At 36.7% G+C, this 22606-nt stretch overlaps 1 protein-coding gene across 1 annotated transcript in view; it reads right to left on the bottom strand.

Annotated features, from left to right (window-relative positions):
* Positions 1-806: 806 nt before the first annotated feature.
* SYT1 (synaptotagmin 1) overlaps positions 807-22606 on the bottom strand; it is a gene marked incomplete at its 5' end in the record, with an annotated part of 233385 nt that continues 211585 nt past the window's right edge. Inside the window, 2 exons of the mRNA XM_081310896.1 lie at positions 807-1818; positions 6168-6301. Coding sequence (XP_081167022.1) covers positions 1612-1818; positions 6168-6301 — 341 coding nt within the window. The 3' untranslated portion in view covers positions 807-1611. The remainder of the gene's footprint in view (positions 1819-6167; positions 6302-22606) is intronic.

Below are 22606 nucleotides of genomic sequence, written 5' to 3'. Positions count from 1 at the left end.
CCTTTGTAATGAGAACTGTTTGTGCTACACACACCTTGGGCAGTGCAGTAGAAGGGAATGGCAGTATTGTTACAATATCACTACGGAATAAATTGAGTGCTATCCACTGAGGAAACTACGTGTCTAAGCACACACGGCAGTCACAGTGTTACACAGAGCAGTCCTTTAAGACTTGTATGGAATGACTAATAGCTTCATAATAGTGCCAATTACTACATAATAACATTGCAACATTTAAAAACTCCTCCTAAATCAAGCATCTAGTGTACATAAGAGGTTGCTTCAGTTTTCTAGAACTTGTTCTTGGTTTTGTTTCACCTTTGTTTAAAGGACAAATTAAAACTTATTTAAGTAAAAAGAGTATATAAAAAGATCACTAGCTGTCTGTTTTGGCTTAATTGAAGTGCATTCAGAACTATGGCTAATTAGTTTTTTTTTTTCATCTTTGATGGGATTACAATACTGTCTGTTTACCACAAAGTAATTTTGTGTAATAAGCACAGATTGCTGTGTTAAAAATATTCTGCATTCCTTCTAATCTGGTTTTGTATAATAAAATATTTTGTTACAAAGTCTAATGTGCAAACCTTTTGGAATCATTATAGGTGTGAAATCTGGAACAGAATTCACAGGATGCACATTTTGTATAAAGGTGATAATGGAGAGCTATTTTTTCTTTTTAAATAGGCAATATTTCAGAAATTCTGACTTTTCCCCTCAGTTTCTCCTCCCCCACCCATCCCCAAACAAATGTGTGCTCCACACATGCACACAAACACTTACACTCATACGCTCATATACCCTTGCATACTCACTGAACACCATATCCTGTCATTACTCTACATGCAGTAATGTGAATTCATTGACTCCTATTCTGTTGCTTCCTCAAATATAAGAGTGAAGCCATGATTTTAGCTTTGTAGAATGTACAGACAGATGCTTTTCTGGTTTGTGGTTATGCTTCCTTGAGGTCGGCCTGGATGCTGCTCAGATCATGCTATTTTGCCTGTGAAGGAATTCTACAAAATTGGATTCACCCACCGAATATGTGGTGGAAGTGTTTCTTGGTACTCAAATGATTCAATAGAAAGCTCAGGTTTAAGTTGTCCTTTAAGATGTCAGTTTAACTGTACTAGTGCCTTACAAGTTGATATTTTTGCTGGAATGCAGACGATACTATATTTACCATATAATATATTATCAGCTCTCCTATATCTCAGTCAATTTACATAGTTTAAAATAGAACATCTTATTAAAAACATCTAGATATACACATATTAGGAAACACAACATACAAATACACAAACTAGAAATAAATCTTTAGCATACTGGTATATACAACAGTGTGATACAATAAATAATTTCCGTCATGCTCTATCTACACATCATATTGCTTAAAAGAAGAGTAGATTTGGAGGGCAGTGGTATGATGAAGGGCACAGGGGCTCTCTACACTTAAATTTGTGCAAATTAAAACAGGATTTGAAGTACCACTGAATTGTGTTAGGAATGCATGGCTGGAAAGATGAAAGGACCCATATTACTGAGGTATTTACAGATACTGGCTAAAGAGCACTATGTGGGCAAATGCAGAAAGGCTTCTTCTTCCCTTTACTTCTTGACAGCCAGCATGGCATCGACTTCCTCCTCCACCTGTAGGGTGTGCCACTGGGCAATAGGTCGCCTGGGGTTGGCCAGCATGTCTGACCAGTGTCGCAGCTCCGCGCCAGTGCTATTGTAGCCCACAAAGACTTTGCCGATGGCATCGTTCTTGCCAATCTTGTCATAGTCCAAAACAGTTACCACCACTTGCACTTTCTGAAAGAGGGCACAAAATGAATATATATCATCTTGCTGTAGAGAAACAGCCCTATTACAATGCTTCTTTGAGATCTAAGGGAACGAAAATAAGAAGAATCAATCTACAACCACCAGGATGAGACTGAAAATGACCTACCTGCACATGAAAACTTGAGCCCAATATTTATTTTTCCACTACTACCTCATCACCACCACCACCATCATCAGGGCCATAATCTCAATATTTGAATGTTCATTTTTATTATGTGCATTGCATTATCTTGAATCTCATATATATTAACTCAATTATTTCTCTCGGTAGATCCTGTTGACTTACTATTATACAGATAAGGATGTCAAGAGAAGCTATCTAACCTGTCTGAGATTGCATAAGGAATGAGTAAGTTGTTTTCCAGATCCTGGGCTGTAAACTACATGAGCCATGTCACGTCAGCCTCTAAATCTCCTATCTCGTCAGTGAGAATTCCAGTATTAGCAATAGTACATTTTTGCTGTTGCTATTAATTTGATTAAAATTCTCCAAGTAGCCATGTGTTTATTATCCCTTTTCAGGAAGGAATAGCTAGCATTTTATGTGAAATTAATATAGAATATCAGTTAATCATGATTATGAACATAAAATGTGACAATATAGTGAATGTCTTTAAAAAATGGTAACAAAATAAGTTTTTTTCCTCTATCATACATTCTCTCAATAAACAGTTATGAAGTAACTACTGTGTATCTGACATCAAATTGATATTATCTTTTAGGCCACACAGGATTTACCTCAACGATTTAATCAAATTGTAAAGATATATTTAGTTTTTTTGGACTGCCTGAATGATGAAAACAAACCCATATTATTATGGTATAGAAGATACACTTTTTAAAAGCACATTTCAGTTCTGAATTTATTTAGTCAAAATATGTGACAGCTCCTATCTAAAAACTGAGTGTAAAGGAAAAAGGAAGAGTTTAAAGTAAAATAGAACATATAACATTTTGTGGTCAGAGTCTGAGCAGAAAATGTAATTATAAACATCAGGCCCAGATGAAGATCCAACAGAGTAATAGCCCTTTGTGGACTTTGTACAGTGAAGACTGAATTATTGTCCCAATGTACTGAGAGATGACACTGTCGTACATCTTCTGAACAGAGAAAACAATCACTCTGAAAGTGGAATTCAGAATGTAAAATGCAACCCACTGGCAATAAAGGAGACAGTGTTCCTTGTGCTGCCTTGCAGTGATTCTATTGTTGAGAAAATTACTATCTACTGCTGGTACTGAAGCCAAGGACAAGGTGGTATTTGTTGGCTATCGATTCTCTGAACTTGTCCCAAGAAAGTTCATTAGGATGTAATCGTATTTCAGAGAGTGGGGTAGGGGATGTTATGCACAAAGAGTTTTCAGAGTTTGCAGTAAGTCCCGATTATTCCATTGAGTAATAAATTAGTTAGTGGCACTGAAGACAAAATATCCTTCTGATGGTCTTGATTTATTATAGCCTTGAATTATAATTATAATTTATTATAATTATAAAATAATGAAGTTTCTTTTCTTTTTTTTGGTGGAAGGTGAGGGTAACATTTCAAATGATTTTGGAAATTAGCACATTATGCTTTTTTTCATAATATATTTCAGAAGGATTGAGAAAGACAGGATACAGAGAGATAATTTTATACCCCCAGGATCAGAAAAACCTAAAACACTCTTTATCATATGAAAGACTCAATTATTTTCTCTAGGGAAATGCAAAGATTAGGAAAGAGCAATTGGCCCAAGGAGCAGGAAAGGAGAGATGCCCTCAGAAGAGATTTCCTTCTTTCCATGCCTGATGCACTCTCCATTGGGCTCAGGCTCCCCCTCTTTGCTTTAAAATGTTACCTCAAAAACCCAAAATATGTCTTGTTTTTAATATGCTTCAATTTCAATGTATTTGTATTTGCTGAGATTTGCAGTTGAAATTTATTTTTAAAGTACAGAATGTTAAAGTACAGAATGATAAAGGAGAAAAGTTTACAAGAGGAGTTTTCATCTCAGTGACCTGCTTTGTATTGTTTTGTGGAATTAAAAAATAAAGTGCCACAAGGTGTTAGTTTCCATAGGAATAAGGTCTTGGAATGCGAAAGAATTCACTAAACAAATACTGCAAAATAAATTCCTCAAGAAAATTGATGTCTTAGCAGGTTTCCAGTGGGTTCAAAGCAGTGTGGGTTCACAGGTCCAGGCTACTAAGAACCGGTGTCCCTTGTGATGTCATTTATTTATATGAAAACTCTTGAAAGTAAATAATTATGCATAATTTGCCACCATGTGAAAAATGTGTATGAGAAAGCTTATGTAAGTACATGAACTGATTTGAGGATGCCGAGGTTATTCTTATTTTTGGTCATTTAAAACTGCCCTACTTTCTCTTTGGATAATAACACTATGTCAGTTAAAAAGAACTTTTGGGAGTTTTCTATTGTGGTCAATTGTCAATAAACTTTTGCTGATTGTTTATCTTCCTTAAAAAATAAAAAAAAAATAGGGCTGGGATTGTTGCTCAGTGGTAGAGCACTTGCCTAGCATGTGCAAGGCTCTGGATTTGATCGTCAGCACCACATTAAATAAATAAATAAATAAATAAATAAATAAATAAATAAATAAATAAATAAATTGTGTTCAACTACAACTAAAAAATGAATACTAAAGTAAGTAAGTAAATAAATAAATAAATAAAACTGCTCTACTAACCACAGGTAGCTGTTGAAATTTCCTTCTCAATAAGTTGAAATTAAATAACATTCCTCAATTAGTGACTAAGTTGACAGTTGTTGGCCACCATATTGGGCAGCATGGGTCATAAAACATTTCCATCATCACAGAGAGTTCTGTGGGACAGTGATGATTTATATACTTAATCTTATTGTAAAATCCCTTTTTTAAGACAATGTTAATTTGAAAAAGAGATGACATTAATGCAGAATAGTAACAATGATGAAAATTCTTGAGAGTATTCCTATGTGCTAGATTGTTCCAAGTGCTTTTATATGTATAATCTTGCTTTGACATAAATTTTGTTATTATTCCTATATTTATATATGAGAGGGAATTCTAAGCCTCAGTTTGCTTGTCGATACAATTAGGACAGTAATCATATGTGTAAGGTTATCATAAAGATGAGATTATCTATGGAGTGCTTAACTTGGACCTAGGCACATAACATACAATAAATTGAGCTATTGTAGTACCTTTCTTCATTGAATGAAAATGTATTTCATTCATAAGATGCTATATTTTAGGAAAAGATTAAAAGTAAATGAAGATTTACTGATTTTTGTTATTCTGGATATTTAGAAGTTTCCATGTTCTATTCATTTGTGTTTGTTCTTCTCCTTTAAGTTATGGATAAATAAATAAAAACTGCTCTACTAACCACAGGTAGCTGTTGAAATTTCCTTCTCAATAAGTTGAAATTAAATAACATTCCTCAATTAATACCACTGTTAATACCACTGCAAACATAGAAACACATCAATTATTTAATAAAATGTAAAAAAATAGTGTTGTTTTATGCAGTTTGACTTCCTGATACCCATTAAAGACCAGCAAGATAGTCCACAACTATTGAATGTGACCTTTGACCTCTGACAGATGTGAAAATGGGGCAAGAAAATTTAAGTATTTTTTGAAATCCCTAAATAAAAGTATTGTATATTATCATTGTGGCTACAAATAGCATCTTATTTGTATACATTAACTATAAGATCTTTTGGGCTACTTTCTACCATAATTGTTTAAACAATTAAGTCTCCTTTGTTACAAAAATACGTATCTATTCCAAATCAGTCATAGGAAGCCAAATTTAAACAGCTAAGATACAACTTAGCCAATTTTTTTCTCTTGTTAATTATCTTTTAATAAGAATTCAAGTTACTGCATATTTAGCATCACTCAAAATTTCTTCTTATCTCTGCTTTTTTTGTTCTAAAGATGTCATAGGAAGAGTTTCTTTTTATGGCCGGAGAATAAAGACTGAAAACTCATTTTCTCTTGACTTTTAAACTTCACAGATGAACTTTTTGAGTTAGCCAAGCTGTTCTGCTGAGTTTCTTTCTTTCTTCTCTTTTCTTGTTTTTTTTTTTTTTCTTAACCTTGCTTCTGTTGAGCAGAAGGACAGCTGTTTTTGGCTGACAAAGCAGCACATTCTGTACTGTGTATTTTGTCATATATCTCTTGCTGCGGCTCAATCATCGTATGTGCAGGGCAATAGGGATGGAAATGCTAACCACGACATGGACACTGATAACAGTGTGTACCATTTGTGTGGTCTGAAGAAATGAAATTGAATGAGGGAACAAAATTATGTCTGACATTACCTGGATTTGCTCAAAAGGTACTTCAAAGCTGAAAGACTCATTGTAGTAGGGGTTAAGTGTGTTCTTTTTAATTGTTGTCTTTTTCTTCTTCAGCCTCTTGCCATTCTGCATCAGATGAATCTTCACATAAGGATCTGAAAAACAGACACAAAAACTTTAAATGACCAGAGACACAGATCATAATTTAGCTTATAAAAGGACCATGTATTTTCAACAGATAATTAATTGTATTGCATGTATTTGGTATTTTTTTAAAAAACTTCAAGCAAATTTTTATTGAAAGATTTTAAGTAACCTATGGGGTATGCTTTTTGCCATGCTGTATGAATATTTACAATTTTGAAGATGAGAGTAGCGGTGTGCTGGTAAACCAGCTCTTTGGGAAAAAATAGTCTTGACTTAGCAATTTGCAGATTTCTGCGGTATAAGTATGCTTACCAGAGCTGATTTCAAGCCACAAATGGCTTAACAACCAGCTTGTAAAGTCCCTGAAAATTTAACAATTGACTTTTTGAGTTGGCAGAGGGCTTGGCTGCTGCACACGACTGAATGGGAATAGAACTTGACTGAGGAGAGGACAAAGAAGCCATGCCATTTGTTCATTTTCCCATTTATCAACCAATATTAATTGAATGCCTAAGAAGCATTAGGTATTGTTGAGTCCCAGAGGTGCAGCAGTGTTCAGGAAAACCTTTCTCTGTCCTCAGGATGGACTTCAGACTTGTTGGGGGAATAAGAAGCTTGTAAAGAAACTAAATACATACGAATTAGAAGTGGAAGAAAGGAGCAGAGATCTGATAGCAAATATGGAGAATGATACAATGAGTGATAAGTAGGAATGAAGTTGTGAAACTGCTCAGGTAAGGCCTCTGTGCAGGTAACATTTCAGTCCAGATGTTGTGAAGGGGGAGAAGAAGTCAGCATGCTAAGATCTAGACCTCGTTCCCGTCCCCTAACTACTAAGTCCTTTAAATGGAAAAATAAGCACCTAACTGTGATCATACATGTGCTTGTGTTTGAGAGAGAGATAGAGTTAGAGACTGAGAGGAAGACAGAGAGGGATGACTGAACATTCCTAGGGAGGAAAGGGCTTCCTTCAAGTGTGCAAAGAAAAGAGAAGAGGCCACACCGAGGTAACGAGAAGAGGGCTGAAAGACTCTCTGAGCATTTTCCCTGAAGCCTTATTAGGCAAAGGTAATCATAAGCAAGTCCCTGGAGGGATGAGGGAGTTTCCACTGACAACTCTCATTACTGACAGTGGAATGACACCTTCAGGAACCAACACCCAGGATGGAAAGGAAAATTTCCCCACTGTTTTTCTTAAACATTTTTCCATTTCATGTGTAATGCGTGTTCATTATAGAAAACTATCAGAAGGCAATGATAAACAACCAAAAAAAAAAATTCATTTATATCAACCAAAATAACCACTGCTAAGCCTTCCAAATTTTCTCTCTTCTCTCTTGGAACACCAGGAGTTAGGAGAAACATTACAATTTAGTCTAATGTCCACATATTTTTAGAAGAGAAAACTGCAGATAAAAAAGGGCTGTTTTTATCTCCCCCTCCCTACTCATGTTTCCTCAGTAGAACATAACTCCTGAAGGACAGAAACTTTGCCATATTTGCTCTTTGAACTTACAAAAATAGGAACTCACACAAAGGCAGTTTGTTTGTTTGTTTGTTTGGTGGTGGGGAGGGAAGGCAGGGGTTGCAGTAGGGGTGGTGCTGGGGGTTGAACCAAGGGCCTCACACATGCAGGTGGCCCTGATCCCTTGCTTAGTTCATTGGTAACTTTTTTCCTGACATCTAGACCTTGTTCCTGTCTCCCTACCTAATAAGTCCTCTAAATGGAAATATACGCATCTAACTGTGAGTCATACATGTGCTTTGAGGACACAGATTTTTAAAAGCAAAGTTAATCTCTCCTAAAAAGCAGGCCTCAGAATAATTAAATTTGTTCTGTTTTGGGGGCTATTCCGCAAAGCTAGTTCTTGTCAGTTCACAGTTTCTTGGTGGCTTAGAAGTCCTGATGATTGTATAAGATGGCATAATTTTATGGAAATGATAAAATAGGCTGGAATGAGACTCGCTGATGTTGTGGTTACTCTTCCTGAGTATATCTGCCAGTCAACCCTCATGGCACCTCAACACCCTTGGGCTTTTTGAAAAATGTAATAACATGGGGAAGTATGCAAGCTACAAAAGTGTGCTCCTGATCTCAGCACTCAATCTCTGTGGCTTGTGGATTCCTTCTGCTCCTAATATCGAGCACATGGAAACCTTCACCACCTGTGCCCTGACAATACTTTTTCAACACCGTTTAGATAATCCATGTTGCCACCCAAATGATACAAAACCAATGCTTGGGAGAGTTGACTTCTTTCATTTGTTTAATTTATCTTTAAAAAATAGTAGAGTTGTTTTTTAAAATTTGGGTAAAAAGGTCTTTTTTTTTTTTTGATGTCTAAGATGATGACATATGACTGTAAGTTTTCCAAAAAAACATGATAAACTATGATCAGAAAGGAGGCTCTTCATTCCCAAAAGAGCGATGAGTATATTTCCTGGCCTTGTTCTGGGCTGTTTTCAGGCTGTCCCTTGGTTTTGGTATGGATGTGTCATTCCCATCCCTCGCCCACTGTTGTCAGGCTTTTTTTTATTTGTTTATTTGAAATCACATTGGCTGGACTGTGTCTTAATAGCTCTTCTGACTTGGAGGTTTTCAGAATGCAGCACTGACATCATTCTTAAACTTTTGTTATTTGGTAAGCCTTTTTAATATCACAGGTTGAGGTTTTTTTTTTTTTTTTTTTTTTCCTAACATTCACAATTATGGAAGGCAGTTCTCCTAAAGATGCTACATTCTAACCCTCAGAGCCTGGGAATGGGTTATATGGCAAACACAACACAAAACAAAAAAGAACCCACAAAAAACCCCAAAACAAAAACAACAAAAAACAAAACTCCCAAACCTAGATAAACAACAAAAACAAAACAAACAAATGAAAAAAAACAAATCCAAACCTTTGCAAATGTGATCAAGATCAAGGATTTTGGGATGATATCATCCTAGAGTATCTAGGAAGGCCTGATCTAATCTCCTGAGTCCTTGAGAAAAAGAACCTTTCCTGGCTATGCTCAAAAAGAGATATGATAATAGCAGAAGGGTCAGATCTGTGGGTAGGTAGGAAGAGTGGAGGGGGAAAGTGGAATGAGAGTGGTATTGGTCAAATTATATAGTTATATTATGTGCATGTATTAATATATAAAAAATTCCACCATTATGTACAACTATAATGCACCAATAAAAAATGCTTCTGATAAAGCATCAGTTAAAAAAAAAAAGTGTCAGAGGCATGCTATACTGTTAGCTATGAAGATGGAGGAAGGGGCCCATTAGCCAAGAAATGTAGGTGGCCTCTAGAAGCTAAAGACAAGGAAATAGATTCTGCCTTAGAGAATTCCAGAAAGGAATGCAACACTGCTGACATTTTGATTTTATGGCAATGGGACTTATGTCAGATTTCTTTTAAAAAAATAATTTAAAAATGATTTAATCTTTAAATTGACAAATAGAGATTGTCTATATTTATTGTATATAATATTATATTTTGAAAAATATATGGAATAGCTAAATTCAGCTAATGAACATAGGCATATTATCTCACATGCTTATTTTTTTTATGATGTGAATACTTAAAATCCATTCTCTTAGCAATTTTTAAGAATACAATACTTTTTTTCTTCTTTTTTCCTTTGGAGATTGAGTCTAGTACTATACCACTGAAATACATCCCCAGCCCTTTCTATTTTTTATTTTAAAACAGGGTTTTGGTAAGTTGCTTAGGGTCTTGCTAAATGGCTGAGGCTGACCTTGAACTTGGCTCCTCCTGCCTCAGTTTCCCCAGTCCCTGTGATTACAGGTGATTACATGCCTGGTTAATGCTTAGTCACTATGTTGATATGGTGACTATGGTCACCATGTTATACAATAGATGTCTTGAACTTTTTCCTCCTATCTAACTAAAGAACTAAAGATAATAAATATGTGTTGTTTTAAGCCACTGAGTTTGTGATAATTTGTCATGGCAACAATGGAAAACTGATACAGCAACCAAATTTGAAGAAATAATTCTATTGTTTAGCTAAGTGTGAGAAAGAGAGTCAATTTTTAATAGGTCTAGAAAATGATCTTTTGAAACAATTGTCAATATTTCCACTCTTAGAAAAATGATTATTTTGTCCTTCAAAGAAAAATCTTCAAAAAGTTCAAGTCTTTTCAATTAAAAAAGAAAGAAAGGAAAATAACATAGAATGTACCACCCGAAGATGATAGTAATATACTTTTCAAGATTATAGTAAAACAAATGGCATATAAGTTGAGAATGAGTTTTACAAGGCTTATAAATAATAATGTTCCTTTATATTTGTAGAACACTTTATTGGTAGGTATATTTTTAAATGATATCATCTCCTTTAATCCTACAACTGAGCCTTAGAAAAGCTGAATTTTTTGAAGAACTCAACTCCATGTCTTCTGTCTCCAAACCTGGTGTTCTTTGTGCTGTGTTGGGGAGACACTTTAGTATAGAGTGTACAGGTAAAGACTCCAGAGCCACGGCCACTCAGATCTTGGCTCTGCTACTCACTAGCTGTGTGGTCTTGGACAAGTTATTTAACCTTTTTGGGCCATAGTTCCTTCAAATCTAAAGTGGTGAACATGAAAATACCAAGCTCACAGTCGTGAAGATGAAATGGAGTTACTTCATGCAAAGTGCTTGAGAGTGAATCTGGCACATATTCCTGTTGGTTATTCTGATAGTGCGGTGGAAATGAAAACCTCTAAGACAGATGTGTGAATCTGACTCCCCCAACTCACTCTGCTGACCTGGTAGCCACCCTTAGTAAACGGGGGGGTGGGGTGGGGGGGGGGGTGCCTCTTTTCATTTGCTTCACAAATAAGACAAGCTCTGCTAGTGTCAGTTTTTTTTTTTTTTTTCTGGAAAGTAATGTACCCATTCTAAGCAACTGGCTCACTGATGAAGAATTTAATCACGTAGGTGATAAAAGACAGAGAATGTCTTTCTCTACTGCCATATGAGGTAGTTCTGAGGGGTGAGATCTGAAGCAAACTCGACATACTGCACGGTTTCCTCCCACTCTCAGAGTCAAATTACGCATAGCTGAAAAGTTAAGCTTAGAGTTATAAATGGAATCTTATTTTTGAGACTCTTGGACAGTGTGAATCAAAATTATGATTTATTAAGCTTTCTTTCAAGATTTTGAGTCCAGCTTGTGTTGACACATTTGGATATATTATGTATGAACTGTCTACTTTCCTTCTGCGGCTAAACAGGAGGACATGGAGAAAAGGAATTCTTCAGCTTTGAGATTTGTTGTGTTCTCAGGGATGAGGTAATATCCCTTTTGGGGAAGAAGTAATATACATATACTTCTTCTCTTACTTTTCTTGTTAACTCGTTTCTATTGTGAAAAACTTTAGTCTTATTTCTTCTTTCTGGTTTCCATTTAGCCATAGAGTTGATCCATTCATCCTTCCTTCCTTCTTGCTTTCTTCCCTCCCTTTCTTTTTCTTTTTTTTCCCCCACTGTTTCCTACCCAGAGTGAAGGACAGGAAATCACTGGATGAGAACACTGGTCAAATCATTTATAGTACTTCAGCACCAAGACAATGGAAACTTAGAACATTGACTCTGAACCCATGTAAGAGGGCAGCAGAGAATCCAGATAGTGACCAGATAAATGTTGTGGTTTTGCTAACTATTTTCAAGGATTGGAATATAGACCTTGTTTGACAAGTTTTAGAATTGCTTTGTCAACTCTAGCCTATATAAGAAACTCTGAAGATGAAAAGGCAATTTTATGGCTCTGCCTGTTGTGCAGCCCATTCTGAATGTATCATGGGGTGGACAGTGTGTGGTCTAGTGCCATTGTTTTTGTTTATTGTGAATACATTCAAACATTAATTTTGAGTGAAAGACTTCTCACATTTATCCCTCATGTAAATGTAGGAGTTTTCAATGTACTGGTTTCCAATAACCAATTTCTAGAAGGTTGATCTAGCCCTGATGCTCTAATATCTAGCTCCAGGTGGAATGAAATATCACCTCCACATAATCCTTGAAGCATTGCCGTCCATTCCACCCACCTATACCTGTTATGTCCTGGATGCACTATGTCTGCTATCCTATCTTGGTCAGGGAGTAAGAGAGGCCATGACACATATATTCCTCTATTTCTAATTACTCCTGAGTACTGTGCTTCTCAGCCACACAACGAGGTTGTACAAAGGCTTGGTTGGTTTGATGAATTTGTCTTTGGAAGGGGTGGAGCTTGGAAGGAGCTTAGGGTTGGGGATCAAAGGACCTCTCCAGAAGTTCCCTCTCTTGGTAGTTGCCATACTACTCTTCCTGCTAACTCGCCCTTGTTCCTTGATTTCTCTCTTTGAGCACGAGCGGATACCCTTTCATTTCTCCTTTCCTCTTTCCCAATACCCTTAAGGACATATTTTATGAATTTGTCAAACTTGATGTCATTTTAACACATTTAATAGAATTTTTCTCTGCTCTTTTTCTCAGACATTCTACAATACAACCTTATGCTTCCGTTATAATTGCTCCCTCTGTTAAACAAAGTTTCTGACCACAGAATCTGACACTGGAATGCATTGTCTTTACCAACTCTGGTTTACTGGTGCCAGTGTCAACATGTAGGGCTATGTCTCCCCAAAACATATAAAATCAACTCAGAGATAAGTACAAAATTCAGTATAATTAGTTTTATTCAGTTATAGACACCCAATGGGCAAGTTTTGCTGAAACTGAAGTGTCGCCCATGTGCTGTACACATGGCCACAACAGTCTTGGATCTTCTATCCTTTAGTGTAACCACTGAGCCTATTCTCTTTCCTTTAAGCTTATCTAGTGCTATGATTTCAGCTTCCTGGACCACAAAGTTACAAAATATGGGGCTACCTTTTATTCCTTCTCTATCTTCCCCAAATAGCCATCCAATCTCTGTTGTAATTATGTCCTCAATTTCAAAGCATTCTTCACATAACTGTTAAAGCTATGTTTAATCACACCATCCTCTTCATTAAAAATCTTGAGTGGCTTGCATATCCAAACCCCACGATGGCATTCATAGTCCCATCCTGAGTTATGTGTCTCCTCAACTCATGCTAGATACTCATTCTTCCTCACAGGAAATTTTAAATGCTGTGTCTTCGATTGCTATCTGAAATACGTCTCCTTTCCTTTTCCCTTCCCCACTTGAAGTTTGCTTAAGGTTGCCTCTTCCCTGAAGATTTTACTGATGATTTTCTCAATTAGAACTTTCAGACAAATCTTTCTTGGCCCTGAAGCATTTTCTTTTGTACTATATTACTTTTTTGGTATTGGAAAACTTCTGTGGTACTATGATAACTGAAAAATTATATTCCTATAAGAAAATGCATTTTGAATTCAGAACTATGGGCTTCAAGATGAACTTTGGAAGCCCATTTACTTGCAAAATGGGAATGTCCTCCATTACTATTCCCTGCTCTTAGATCCTAGAACAATGTCATCCCCTTCTTCCCTTAGGCAGTACTAATGTCAAATTATACTAACTCCACAGAAATATAGTTGCCAAACAGCTGGCTGTAAGTAAGGATCCTTTTGTGTGAGATATAAAGGAGCCATTAAAGACTTTTTATATTTACAATGAGCGCTAGAAAGCAGCAGTTCAAAGCAGAATAATGCAAGATGCCCACAGTTTTTATCTTTACAATTTTGCATAATGATAGTGTCTTCTTTCATAACCACCACAGTGACCTTGGGCCCTGGTACTCATGGCCTTTCCTTTCCAGCCAAAGATAAGAAATAGACTCATTTCAGCACTGTCTTTCAAACCCTCTGGGCCAGGAAGCAGCTTCTAAGTAACTTCAGGTATTATTCTTTTCATCCTTTCTTCTTTGGGTAATGTTCACTGAATTTCAACTTACAGTATTAGATAAAGAGAGTACTAATTATATCAATTAGGACTCGAAACTTCAATGGACTGAAAGTACATTTCAAACTGGTATAAATTATTGGCTTAGAAGACGGAAAAGTTCAGAAGTGGGGCTTTGTGGAAGAGATAATGAATATCCCCTTAAATCCCCCCCCCCCTTTTTGCAATAGAACCTCTGATGTGTTATCTTGGAGCTAGTTTATCCATTTCACAAAATTTCTCCTAGATTCTCTGGCTCAGCATAGCCAACTGATCTCCTCTGGCTCTTAGATGTGAGCAGAAGTGATGTGTGTAACCTCTGTAACGTATCTTTAAAACAGTTGTTCTCAATGTGGGCATTTGGGGACATTTTTAATTCTCATAACTTGGATGCTGGATGTTATGGAAATCTAGGGGTAGAGGCCAGGAATTCTGCTAAATATCCTACAACATACATAAGAGACCCCAATAGAAAAGAATGATGAGGCCCAGATTGTTAATAGAGCTGAGATCCACAAACTCTACCTTAAAATAAACTCTTGTTCTCCACTCTTCTTTTTTCTTATAACTGAAACAAGGATGTGATAGTAGGGTGGTGAATGAGTTTTTGCCTAGCAATATCAAGACAATACTCTAGGGGACAGCAGAACAGATCCTGGGTCCCTAAATGACCTCCTGGCTCCAAACTGCCTACTAGTCTTGGCTACTCACCCTGTGGGCATGAAGGAGATAAAGAATTTTTTTTTAAAAAATTGTCCTTTTGAGTTCCTGTATTTTGGGGTCTCTTTGTTACACCAGTTCAGACTGTTCCCTATCAAATTTAATAAAATTCAAATTTAATAAAATAAACAAGTTCCAGGTTTGCCTGTATCTCTGCTCTGTTTTCTATAGAATCCTCCTAAAATTCCACACGGTTGCCTTCCCATCTTTCTAGTCTTTCCTCTTCAGAAAGCAAATAACAAATAACAGCACCAACTGCAAAACTCATACCATCACACAATACTATCTAAGGGAAAAGATAGTTCACACCCAGACTTCCCAAGGACAGTCCCTAGTTTACTCTAACTGAATTAACATAGATGAAGTGTTTGCTCTGTATTAATCCCTGTGTCAAAGAGAATGTGATGAGCCAGGTGTGACTGGACCTCAGTTGTGTGTCCATCCTCAGATAGATTAGGGGAGCCAGGAAGACCTACTTTGAGTTTGGGGTATGCTCAACTCTATTTGAAGGTTAAGGCTAAGAGTAGAATAAAAGGAACAGTAATTGGAAGATTTTTACCAAATGAAGCAGGAATGGAAGATAGGAGTCAACCAATTAATGTTTACATAGTTTCTCAACCTACGGTTGCCAGGATTCTATCTCTGCCTAAACTTGAAAATGTGCATATATTTATTTGCCAAGAGACTTTTTTCCCACTTTAAATCAGATTCCTAGAAATGAACCATCAAACACTTATATGTAAGTGGCCAAGCAGTAGCAGAGACAGCTGAGTTAAAACATGGTAGATTTAGGATTCAGTTTCTTTTGCCAACTGTGGTTTTTTTCTTACGCACTTATCCACTAACCCTTATTCCATCAGGAAGCCAATCATTGAACAGTACACAAATAATTAAATAGCAATAAGATTCACAGAGCAAACAATTTCCATTTCTGTCTCTGACAGTTTCAACATATTTACTTGAGGGGATCTTTATAAATAATTTACAAGTACTTAGAGAAGACTACATTAAAGAGTTTATGTGTCTTTATAGTCTAAAATGTCTGTATAGATTAAAATGCTCCATGTTATGCTATAGTAAGGTTGCAGCATTAAAAATATATTCTGGGAAAATTTTCTACATGAGCAAACAATTTAAAACTAAATTTACGTTAGTTAAGTGCAGTGCTCCCTAGAAGAAAAGAACATTACATAAGTGACTACCACAGAGAAAATCAACCCCATTTTAATGAGACAGATCATAAAATAGCAAAGGCTGATTTAGTTCATTAATGGTGGCAGAGGGCTTTGAAGAGACAAAAGACATTAATGCAAAATACTGTTATTATGAACTAAATGGAAAGCATTTCTCATGGTGGTGGGGGAAACCACTAAATTCCAACCATCATTTCTAACATTGTCAAATGGTCTTCATGTGACTGCAAGTCTCTTGGCTAAAAATGTGGGAATAGATGTACAAAAAGTGGAGAATGAGGAGACTCAAAGAAAGGTTTTGCAGACAGGGCGGGCTGATGGACAAACGAGATAGCAGTGTGTGGTTTGAGCTCCTCACTTGGTAGAGGAAGCAGTGTGTTATGTTTACATAATTTGAATTTCTTCTGTCTCAGTTTTAAGGAGAAATTTCTCATCTGTAATTCAAGCTTATTTCTCCTGTACTTTGGAAAATCTCTCAAGAAGGGCAAACATATGAGAGTAGGAACAGTAGTAATTATGTTTAAGGCTTTTTGGATGACTCCAAAGAGTTTGGTGGAACGACCAAGGATAAACTGTTTGCATGAACTGATTAACAAAAACCAAAACCAAACAAAAAAGTCAGATGATTCAGTAAAGCAAGAAAAATTTCAAACAGCAAATTCGACTTGATTTTTATTCCCCCTCTGGTGATTTGAGTTTAGCCTCTTATTTATGCCAGAGGAAAGGTCACCAGTGAGATGGTTCTTAAAATAAATAGATAAATATTTCGATTTGATGAAACAGCCCGGGTAATACTGCAGGATTTTTAAGTACATGTAATAGGACAAATGGCTACCACTCCTGATGCACAGTTTCCAGGAAATTCAACATGAATTCAAAATGAAATGAAAACAATTGAGAACAGAGGTGCTCTCACACATTCATGCCTAACTGAGGCCCATGCTCTTCAAGGAAGTTACCCCAGCCTCACCCAGTTCTTAGGTTGCTTTAGCCAGAATCAGTTGCCTCTCATTAGCTTCCCATTCCTTGCAGGTACTTGCTTCAAAATGTCTACACATCTTGTAGACATTGTGCCATCTAAGCATTAGGAAATTTATGGACAGAAATGATCTTAGGATAATGTTGTCAATACTTTTAGAAGGAGTTTAGGAATCTCTCTTCACTTCTTCATTTTGAATTGTTTCTAGAACTAGTCCTGGTTCTGGGTCAATCTAGGTGGGAGGTAATGGCCTCCAAGTTTTCTTAATTGGAAATCTCTCAGTGCTGCTTTCTTGGCTTAAAAAAGAAAACATATTTATCTTTCAGGGGACTTGTTTGTTTTCCCTTTTCTTCCCTGCTTCCTGTCCTAAAGTGACACTGCTGAGCCTGTGGACCTGAAAGAGGATGAACAATTGCACCTTTGATTTCCCCATTAGAAAAAGAGATGATTTTTTTTTTTAAGATGCATAGGATTATTGATAATGCACACATCCTTCCTTTGGTTTGGGATTTTGCAGTATGAATAATGCATATTCTATGCTAAAAAACAAATTTTGAACACCTTGGTTGGCTTGTTATTAAGTTTTTTTATTTTATTTGAACGCTGATTTCCCTTATCCTTCCAGAGAGATATTTCATTTGGTTCATTGATGGCCAAATATGGTTCTCTTCATAGAAAACTGCAAAACTCTGAAATAAGCTAGCAGTCTGCACATCAAGAAGATAAGTAGCTTTGCAGGAGATATCAACATCTAGAAAATAAAAATAAACTATGGCTTCAATATTATACTGTGTATAGGAAAATTACATGGAATAATACAATTCTGTGGTGATTTTACTGTTTTTCATGAAGCAAATTTGTGATGAAAGTCAATCACCTCACATCAGTATTTCAGATCTCAGTAAAAACTTCAGTAACGTTATTGTATGCACTTATTTCTCTGGAATTGACATTATATAAGGTACTTTGTCCCTGGGTTGTGAGGGTAGGAGTGTTAGTCAAATTCCTTATATAGAAAATTTGGTGTCTACGAATGGTTTAATTCTTGGCAAGACTCACATACTAAATGGCCACAGAGATGGCCCAGAGGAATGAATGTTAGAACAGGTCATATCTTTCCCACATTTTCCACTTCCTTTATCACAGACATCTGCCAGGCTAAGATAGGTTAAATGGTTGTTCCATTTTTCTTGATATTTCCCCTACTTCTGTGGTACAGAGCTAGCTCACTCACTTGTTCACTCATTCAGGGTCCATTATGTGCCAGGTACTTATTTTTTATCCAGTGAATTGGACAGAAATGGTACTGGGGATTGAACCCAGTGGTGTTTAACCACTTAGCCATATCCCCAGGATGTAAAGAAATCAGGATGTAAAGAAGAGTTCAGTTAGTTCTTTAAAAAAAAATAACAAAAACAAACAAACAAACACACACACATACACACACACACACACACACACACACACACACACACACAAAACACTTAGAATTTAGTTGGGAAGAGAAAACATAAATTCCTGAAAACCTAAGCTTAAATTGACCTGCCTATTTATGTAGTAGGAACCATACCCTAGGACAGTGTATATTTCCTTGCTAAATGATTTATACAGCAATAACTGCAAGAAGCATTCAGAGTAGGCAGACCCCTTTCACTCAATGGAAATGCTTAATTTGAATTTGAGGCTCCACATATTGAGAGTCTAAGAAAAATTTCATAAAGAGAGAAGTAATCTTTTGATAATTCTAAAAGTCATCAACTTTCATGTCTACTTCTCCTTCCACCTCCACATAGGGATGTACAATTTTATGAAACATAAATGCAGTGACATTTGGCTAGTGTTTATGCCTAAGGAGGGAGGAACAGAGGTCATGAGATGGAGTGTCTTCCTTTGAACTTGTTTTTCTCTTGGCTTTTCCCATTCTTCCTGTTCATAATAGAAATTTATGATTTACCCTAATGTGATTTTCATGAATAGGAAATCCATACATCTTAAGATAGTTTCAGTGAAATGGGATTTTGTGTGATGATGTGGAATTTCATAAGCTATAGGATCAAACCTGCCTGTAATATTTACCCAAGGCTAAGAATACAAAGGCAAGCCTGTGTGCCACAAGACTAACTCGTTAAAAATCATAAATTAAAGATGCAAACTGTTAAAATGTATATTTTCTATTTTCATATTTTGACAAATAAACATTTATAATGACCAGGGAGTGCAGCTATGCATAGGGAATGCTCAGGCACCTGGGCCACAAAGGCACTTGATGTATGGACAGAGTTCACTGTTGGCCCTGCCTGTCCCTCTTCTCTCAAAGTCAGATCCCGTGTACCCTATAATAAGTTTCACATACATATATGTGGACACGCCAGCCTGCATGTGTCCTCCCCTCTTCCTTAGCCACCCCTGAGATATCTCCGTAGACATGGAGTATGCGTATTCTTGGGCCCTCATGCTCTTCCTTAGGCTTCTACTCAACACCTCTTTAATTAAGCTCAGTTCTAATATCACTTCTTCATGGAAATTCTTTTTTTTTTTTTTTTTTGCTACTGGGGATTGAACCCAGTGGGTTTAACCACTGAGCCATATCCCCAGCCCTTTGTATTTTTAATTTTGAGACAGGGTCTTGCTAAGTTGTTTGGGGCCTCACAAAAAGTTGCTGAGGCTGGCTTTGAATTTGTGATCCTTCTGCCTCAGCCTCCCAAGCTGCTGGGATTACACCTGGCACCACTGCACCTGTCCTTCAGGGAAATTCTTTTGACTGCTCATTCAGCCTCCTCTTTGATAGTCCTCATAAAATCTTACTTCATTCTTGCATCTGTGTGATTTATATTTTTTTCTGCAATAAGCCCTAGGCTTCGTAAGGACAGAGATCATTTCTCCTTTTAATATTTTTCCCCACCATATCTTGGCACAAGCTGTGATCCTTATGGTGCACACATAGGATAGGTCTACAATATACACTTCTTGAGTGAATAAATGGTTTCTGGTTTATCCTTTTCTCGTTTGAGTGAAGGCTCTAAGTATTGTGGGGACTTCTTGAATGCCGTCCCTGGAAACCTGAAATCTCACAGGGATAATTTGTTCACTGGACACTGAAAAGATGGCTGATGGGACTTGATAAAAATAGCTAATAGTCCCCTCCCTGAACTTCTCATTAGGAATACTCTAACAGGTAATTGAATAGACCTTGATGAAAATGACCAGCTGAAATAATTGCAGGGAGTTAATATTTTTAACCAGAAATCTTAAAAAAAATTTTTGTTAGAAACATAAATGTTAATGTTCTGGGAGGTGACTATATTTTTTTCACCTGCCTTATCACTTTCTAGATGGCTTCCTGGAGTGAGCAGTTCTGCAGGTTATCAATATTAGATTACCACCATCATGCAACATCATAAATCATAGAGGGTATCAATAACGTGAATCAGATAACTAGTAGTTAAGGACATTTGCTGTTTAAACAGGAAATAAAACACTGGAATCTTCCAGAAGAAAAGCTGTTCCACCTCATTTTCAGAAGATCATGCCCTATTTGTGAAGCAAATTTATCTAATGAAAGGCTGTGAAATGTGTTTTTTCCCCTTGAATAAGTGCCTGTGGTATGGATGAGGTTAGAACACTCTGTTCACATTCTTCCCAGTTTAGCTTCAGGGTGGGAAGGGTTGCTAGGGCTAAATGCTGAGCAGAGCCATCTCTAGGAGTGAAGATTAGACAAGGAAGAAATATCTAAAGCAAGCTCATGATTAGCCTGGAAAGTTCATCTAAGAGAGCGCAGTGAATTAACTTCATGCAGTTGGGCAGAGGCAGAGGTCTGATTTTGAATCTTTTCTGGAGCTACTCTGGGTGATTGGGATTCCAAGTCTGGTTTCAAAAGGCTAATTTTCACGAGGCAGTGCTGGATGTGGACATACTCCAATAACTTACAACTTGTTACTTAATCTAAAGGCCACTTTAGAAGGACAATTTAAAATCTTTATTGAATAAGTGAATAATACGGTTGACATAATGTTCTAAGAGAAGCTACCATTTATGGGTTCTGAATTACAAGTTCTCTGTTTTTAATGCCACTTTCAGGTAACAATACAAACGAGTCAAAGGCCATATGCAATAAGCATTATTAATGCCTTTTAGGTAAAACAGTTCCTATTCAACTCTGATTGATGGAAGGAAGTCAACATTTTACACAATCAACTTGACCTATTTTGGATAACACTTGGCTAATATTGTTACTTACTGCTTTCTTTGAGCATAATCAAAGAATGGAATTTTAAAAGTGCACATTAAAGCAGCATCAAAAATTTCTTAAAAACAACAACAACAACAACAACAGAAAAGGAAGCGGCTAAAGTATTAATCTCTGTGAAGAACAGAACAGTGATTAATGGAAAACACTTAAAATTTCAAAAAGCCAGATCTACATGTAATCACAAAAACACATTTCCCAGAAAAATAGGAGACCAAATAGAGGTTAAAGTGTAGACATTGTGGAATAATTTTGAGGGGGGAATCAAATAGCTATTGAGTAGTTATAGTTTCTTTATGAAATATTAATGGCCACTTTATAAAACTTGGTCCTCACCAACCACTTGTCAGTCACACTTCAGCACCCTTAGGAAATGCTCAAAATACAGATGCTGAGCAAGGGAAAAAAAAAACCCACCAAAAAACAACTGTGCAAATGGAAAAAATGTTAGCACTGCTGAAAAATCAATATAATCATGGTCATGCATTTAAACTTGCAGGAGAGGAAAGACGTCAATGTATCTATGCCTGGTGTTTTTACTGCCTTTTTTTTTTCTCTTGAAGTGCTTAGAGACAGCTAGAATTTCACAAAAACCTTTGCAAATCCTAATTATGAGCAAATTTACATGCACCCCCCCCCACACACACACAAACTACAGTACAGCTATGGCATTTGTTTGTAAAAGCTTTTTCAGGGAAAGAGTGTGATTCATTTGTAAGGCTCTCTCTGTGGCTAGTTGTTTTCTGGCAATGCAGAAATTCCTCTAAATAGGTCATCATAATACTGATAGTCATCTCTACAGTAACCAGCTTTCAAAGCAACTGGCTGAGGACTGCATTTCTGGAAGGGGGAATTATATTAGAGATATGGTAGTAGCACAAGAAGCTGCAAGCTAGTGTCAAGCAATTCCCTTATAAGCACAGAATTCATCAAATATTCTCTTCATTATTTGAGGCGAGCATAATTTACTTGGTGGGACATTGATAGGTACTGCTCAGTCTTTTACTGTATGATATAAAGGGCACAAGTGTGGTTATTTCCTTTCATGTTTCGCAAATAGATCTAGGTACTTGGGGTTTCCAATGTGAACCCAGGGCCTGAATCTTGGTAGAAGTTTAGGGATAGGATGTGGCTACCAAGTTCTTAGAAGTACTCCAAAGTTTAAGTCCTTGAGCTGTCTTTTAGTCAAGAAAAATCAACTAAGTTTCTAAGTGACACCCTGCATCTCCTAACCCTGATCTCCCTCTCTGACCTCTCTCCCTGCTCTTTGGAGCCTCATTGGTGAATTTATGAAATCTTAAGATCT

This window comes from Spermophilus citellus (assembly GCF_964194105.1).
Source record: "Spermophilus citellus genome assembly, chromosome: 10".
Classification (NCBI taxonomy): Eukaryota; Metazoa; Chordata; class Mammalia; order Rodentia; family Sciuridae; genus Spermophilus; species Spermophilus citellus.
This window is presented reverse-complemented; position numbering and strand designations above follow the sequence as displayed.